The following is a 5,928-nucleotide window of genomic DNA, read 5'->3' on the forward strand; positions in this document are numbered from 1 at the left end:
AGCTTCTACTTAGCTTATAATTTTCATGTGGACAGAATTTAAAAAAAAAAAACCAGATCAACATAAACAAAAAGGGACAGCAACATTTCAAAGCTCGAGGTAAACAAACAGCATCAAAGGACGTAAACAAAAAAATGAGCAGAAAAGAAACACAAAGAACAATAGAATCTTCGAGGCAATGGATGAATGAATAAGAATAACAAAATCATATCTTGTTCCTACATGTAAAAACACAATCACAGTCAACGCAGATTAATGGTTGGAGAAAGAACTAAGTTTCAAAATCAGTTAATCAAAATGCAGCTTAACCTCAGGAATCCCAGCAGCAATATGTGAACAATATATCAGATAAGCGAACAAACTGCAATTCAAACTCAAGAATAGCATGATAGTATGTTGAACATAATTCTAAACAGCAATGTTTACGCACAATCCAATTGAATCGGTAAGCATATGGCAGCAAAATCAGACACGGTATAGTGGATAAAAAGGATCACACAATCTCAATAATTACAGCAACAACCATAAGTCCATTTTCAATATATAGGTCCAAAATATGAACTTCTCATGTAACCTATTCAGTAGAGATAGAAAAGTACTGGTCCATTTATAATAAGATTTTTTTTTTGGTCTCATTTATTGAGTTCAAACAATACAATATAAAATTGAAAAGGGTTCCAATACTGGGTTAGACTGACGTAGAGTGTGTATGTTCTGTAAGACCAAAAAAAAATAGAGAGAGACAAATAGATAAAAGACATTAATAGATAAAAATAAATAAATAAATAAATTGGGAAGGAGAAATTGGGCCACAAAAGTATTTGCCTCAAGTTAATTCGAAGATGAATGAAGAACTTTGAGAAGTTGGGCCTAAGTGTGTTCACTCCAAAATCAAATAATTAACCAAATTAATCAAACTTAGTAAAATTAAACAGGAAAATGGACCAGAATCTGGAAGCAAAAAACGCGAAAGGGTCGAAAGGGTTCCGTTACGAAACTCAAAATACCGGTCAGGAAGAACGGAAAGCCTCTCCTAGCAAAAACTCTCCGTTACTTTCCTCTTATACCATGACTACAACGGTTATTCATGTGTAGCAAGACTTCAACTGACATGGTATGGCATAAAGAGTTTGATAATAATGATGGGTACTTGAGGCATCCAAGGGACGCTGAAGCATGGAAAGAATTTGATGCAAAGTATCCATGTTTTTCCAACGATCCGCGCAATGTTCGTTTAGCTTTAGCTAGTGACGGGTTTAATCCTTTCGGCAATATGAGTACGAAGTATTCCATTTGGCCAGTGATTCTTATTCCGTACAATCTTCCTCCATGGCTTTGCATGAAACAAACATCTTTTATCCTATCTATGATTATTCCCGATCCTAAAATGCCGGGTAATGACATAGATGTATATTTGGAGCCCTTGGTGGATGAGTTGAAGTAATTGTGGGATGGTGTTGAAACTTATGATGCTAATAAGAGGACCACTTTCAAGATGCGTGCGGCGCTAATGTGGACTATTAGCGATTTTCCGGGGTTGGAAAATTTATCTGGATGGAACACGTACAGTGGGTTAGCATGTCCGAACTGTAATGTGGACGCTAAGCCTCAGCGACTAACATTCAGTCGAAAATAGTGTTACATGGGACATCGCCGCTTCTTGACTCAGAGCCATAAGTATAGACTATAGACTAGACCGTAGTCGATTTGATGGACAAGCTGAAAGCAGGGATCCACCGAAGAAGTATTCTGGAACAGATGTCTTAAGGCAGCATTGTAACATGCAAGTATCATTTGGGAAGAACTCAACTCTGACAGCCAAAAGAAGACGCATTAGTGAAGATGCAGATCAAGATGACTCGTATTGGAAAAAGAGGAGTGTGTTCTTTGATCTCCCGTACTGGAAGGATCACATGTTGCGTCATAACCTTGACGTGATGCACATAGAGAAAAATATTTGTGACAATGTGGTCTTCACTATCTTAAACGATAGCGTCAAATCAAAAGATAATCTTAAAGCTCGCAAAGATTTACAAAGCATGGGCATAAGGCCTGAATTGTGGCCGGACAAAGGTGGTAAATATCCTTCAGCAATGTTCACAATGTCGAATCCACAGAAGGATGTATTTCTGAAGACTCTACAGAACGTGGTCTTTCCAGATGGTTACTCGAGCAATATTGCTCGTTGTGTTGACATCCGGCAGCGCAAGTTGTATGGGTTGAAGAGTCACGACTGCCACATTCTAATGGAAAAATTACTTCCAATTTTGGTGAAGAATGCATTGCCAAGTCCGGTATCGAATGTGATTGCGAATCTGTCCTCATTTTTTTGAGAACTCTGTGGAAAAGCTATAAATCCTATGCAGCTTGGTGCCCTTCAGAATCATGTTGTGCAAGGTGCCCTTCAGAATCATGTTGTGCAAACTCTGTGTCAGATGGAAATGATATTTCCTCCATCCTTCTTCACTGTCATGGTTCACCTTACGGTGCACCTCGTTGATGAACTAAAACTTGGTGGCCCGGTACATTATCGGTGGATGTATCTAATAGAAAGGTTAACGTGCTAATAAACGCATTTAAGAATCCTTTTTCCAATTTTCTTACGTATATACTAAACATTATGTCGTATTCATGTAAAAGGTACTTGGGACGATTGAAGCAATACGTGCGTAACAGGGCACAAGCTGAAGGCTCAATTGCGGAGGGCTATTTATCCGAGGAGATTTTGACATTCTGCTCCAGATATTTGGATAATACTGAGACTAGAATCAAACGTCCAGCGCAAGTTGACGATCGATCTGTTGATATTGCAAACAATGCAGGATGTACTAAGTTCCCTGAAAATGGAAAAGCTTCGGGGGCTGTATCACATTTTGCACTAACCCCAATGGAAAGAGATCAGGCACATCGTCATGTGCTAGTCAATTGCGAGGCCGTCGCTCCATTTATTGAGTAAGTATGTAGATGTAATCATTAAGCATGATTATAACCAATTTCAAACACTCAGTTGTTGGACTAATTTCTTGTTATGTCGTAAAGTAAATTTAGGTCAGAAACCAAGCGAAAGTTACGGGATCAAACAAGGTCGCACTCTAAGATAGACCGTGTTGTGCATGCAGAATTTCCAAGCCGGTTCAAGCGTGAGGTTCGTTGAAATTTAAGCTGACCAACTTATTTCTTTCCTAGAATTATTTCTTGTAAATTCCAATTTTTAATACGAAGAAACTCTAATTTATGGTGCTAGGTTCCAATGGACAGTACCGTACCTTCGAAAGAAATGAAGTTGCTAGCATGTGGTCCCATGCTTCAGGCAAGACGGTTTGGGTCATACAACGTCAATGGGTACAAGTTTAGAACTATCACAAAGGAAGACAGGCTGAAAACACAAAATAGTGGAGTTTATGTCTCATCCAATACAAGAAGTTATGCCAGCATGCGTTACAACTGAGTGGCTGATGGTAGTGTTCCATATTATGAAAAAATTATGGACATCATCGAACTGAATTACAGCTGCCATTTCACAGTGGTTTTGTTCAAATGTATTTGGGCTGATACAACTACGAGAAGAGGAATCAAACAAGACCATCTGGGCCTTACCAGCGTTAATTTCGCTCGTCCAATTCACACCGGTGATCGAGAAGAGGATGAACCGTACATATTGACATCAGAAGCTCAGCTCGTGTACTATGTACGTGATAAAGTAGATCAAGAATGGAGTGTAGTGCTTCATGTAAAACCACGAGACTTGTATGACATGGGAGGAGAGAATGAGGATGTTGAAGCTGCTTTTTCTCCTCAGCCCGGGTTGAACATGTCAGCAGCAGGTGACATCAGTGATTTACAGTTGACAAGAGATGATGATATAGAATACCCAGTAGCAGATGGTTCTGATAAAATAGATTATGTGCCATAGTGAAAATATGGCAAAACATGTGTAGCATTTTCAGAGTATCTGTGTGTGTTTGATAAGTTTAACAGTGTTTATGATGTGCGCAGTTTGCTGGTTACATTATTATCTATGTTTTCGTATTTGAATTAAGTTTTCATTTCAAGTTTATTTTCATTAATGCCACCAGTTCCTCATCATCATCATTGTTATTGTTCTTAACATCCAATAAAGAAAATTATGACATCGGGTAAATTATCTTGAATTACAATATTGTTATCATTGACAAATATAGTTAATATAAAAAGGTGTTGTAACAGGATAAATGAAAACGGAGGATTTCTCATCATGCTGTGCAGGCACAACGTTCGCTAACAAAATGGCTATGGCCTCTCCATTCTCTTCATTGGAACATGCAATTACGGTTGCCAGAGACATATGGTCCCGTAAGTTGAATGTTAGGTCTTGGTTGGAGGCTTTATCAGGTCGATCTTGTTCTAATGAATACTTGGAAACGGTGAACGAAGCTACTGTGCAGGTATGTTCATTAGCCGTACCCTTAAACACTTGCGTTCAACATTGTTTGAAAAATAAGAATTTTAAGTTGCTATATGCTTATGACATTTAAATAGTGATAGTTGTTCTATTAATGCTAAAATTTTTGTAGGAACTTCATGAATGGGGATCAAGGTACGAGGAGAAATTTGGCTATGTTTTTGTGACATTTGTAGCTGGTAGGACATCTGAAGACATACTTGCTGAAGTAAAGGTTGGTAATAAATTTCTAGCACAGTAAGTGAATTACAGAGACACAATATGTTTTACAAAATAGACCATCAACTATACATTTTATTATGGTGCAGATGCGATTTAATAACTCGCATGGTGTTGAGTTGGAGATTGCTTCAAAAGAGGAATTGAAGTATATAAAACGTGCTATTAGAGAGCTTCTTTCCAAGAAATCTGTCTAAACTACTGACGAAGGAGACGGTAATAGTTAATTTTGTATTTGTTAATTTTGAAAGTCCTCTTCCCATAATTTCGAAATTTTCTTTCCTTAGTAACTAGAATGACTTGGAAGTTATCATTATCTTTTAACTAGATTTATATGTTGTTGGTTGCATGTTCATATATTCAGTGTCAGCTGAATATTCAGGTGAAATAGTTGCTGACATTCTAGATGGAGCAGACACTGATTCAGAAGATGATTTAGATGCTATCTCCTCCGGTGGATATGACATCTCCAGGGATGTTGAGCTTAATAGGGTTCCAGAAGAAGACAATGAAACTTTAAACACCCAACACAGAGAAGATGCAGTACATGCTGCAAAAAGGGGTTTCGATCTGAACAAGATGCCATGGTTTGGAGATGACTTATCAGATCCGTTATCACGTCACTGCAGCACTTTTTTGACAGAATATTTCTGGCCAGGTCAATACGATGTTGATGAGAAATTTTGACTCAAAACTTGTTTGTCTACTTTAGTAATTCTGATTTTTATGCTCCATTGAACTTTGTCTTGACTTAGTGAATTCGGACGTTTACTTGATTTTTATGTTACCAGTTATGGTTAAATACAAACTCAAAATGGCTGATACTACAAGAGAAAACATGATTCGTAAATTCGGTTTTAGTTATTCATGTATAAATTTTTTTTAAGTAATGAATTATTTTTTATGTAACACAAAATTCAAAATTTATTTAATGCATTAATTAAGTTGCAGTGTTTGAACCTTATCTTTTCATTAAAAAAAATAGCGAGGATTAGAACAGTTATAAGAAGGAAATAATGTTTATACAAAAAAAATTCAAGTTAAAAATAATATTGCAGCGGTTGGAAAAAAACCGCTGCAAAACGAGTATCAATGTATTCAACAACTGGACATTTAGTAGGGGTTACAGAAAAACCGCTGCAAAATGAGATTATTTAGCAACGTCCCCTAAAACCGCCACAAAAACCACTGCAAAACGGGTACATCTTGCAGCGGTTACCGAAAAACCGCTGCAAAATAAGCTCATTTGGTAGCGTCCCCTAAAACCG

The 5,928-nt window shown here is 37.4% G+C and overlaps 2 protein-coding genes across 2 annotated transcripts; both read left to right on the forward strand.

Annotated features, from left to right (window-relative positions):
• LOC107626983 lies at positions 1,112 to 3,448 on the forward strand. The gene is made up of 6 exons (XM_016329867.1): positions 1,112 to 1,440; positions 1,670 to 2,294; positions 2,367 to 2,554; positions 2,641 to 2,952; positions 3,049 to 3,145; positions 3,245 to 3,448. The coding sequence occupies exons 1-6, from the start codon at positions 1,112 to 1,114 to the stop codon at positions 3,446 to 3,448; spliced, it is 1,755 nt and encodes a 584-aa protein (XP_016185353.1).
• On the forward strand, positions 4,266 to 5,347 carry LOC107626982 (uric acid degradation bifunctional protein TTL-like). The gene is made up of 4 exons (XM_016329866.1): positions 4,266 to 4,424; positions 4,554 to 4,655; positions 4,750 to 4,819; positions 5,025 to 5,347. Exons 1-4 carry the CDS (start codon positions 4,266 to 4,268, stop codon positions 5,345 to 5,347), a joined length of 654 nt encoding a protein of 217 aa, XP_016185352.1.

This window comes from Arachis ipaensis, chromosome B02 (genome assembly GCF_000816755.2).
Source record: "Arachis ipaensis cultivar K30076 chromosome B02, Araip1.1, whole genome shotgun sequence".
NCBI lineage: Eukaryota > Viridiplantae > Streptophyta > Magnoliopsida > Fabales > Fabaceae > Arachis > Arachis ipaensis.

Coding starts and splice junctions, on each gene's coding strand:
- LOC107626983 (XM_016329867.1), top strand. CDS start 1,112: ATGGTATGGCATAAAGAGTTTGATAATAATGATGGGTACTTGAGGCAT. Junction 1,441..1,669: donor CCCTTGGTGGATGAGTTGAA/GTAATTGTGGGA, acceptor TTCTTGACTCAG/AGCCATAAGTATAGACTATA. Junction 3,146..3,244: donor CAAGCCGGTTCAAGCGTGAG/GTTCGTTGAAAT, acceptor TTATGGTGCTAG/GTTCCAATGGACAGTACCGT.
- LOC107626982 (XM_016329866.1), top strand. CDS start 4,266: ATGGCTATGGCCTCTCCATTCTCTTCATTGGAACATGCAATTACGGTT. Junction 4,656..4,749: donor ACATACTTGCTGAAGTAAAG/GTTGGTAATAAA, acceptor ATTATGGTGCAG/ATGCGATTTAATAACTCGCA. Junction 4,820..5,024: donor GGAATTGAAGTATATAAAAC/GTGCTATTAGAG, acceptor TCATATATTCAG/TGTCAGCTGAATATTCAGGT.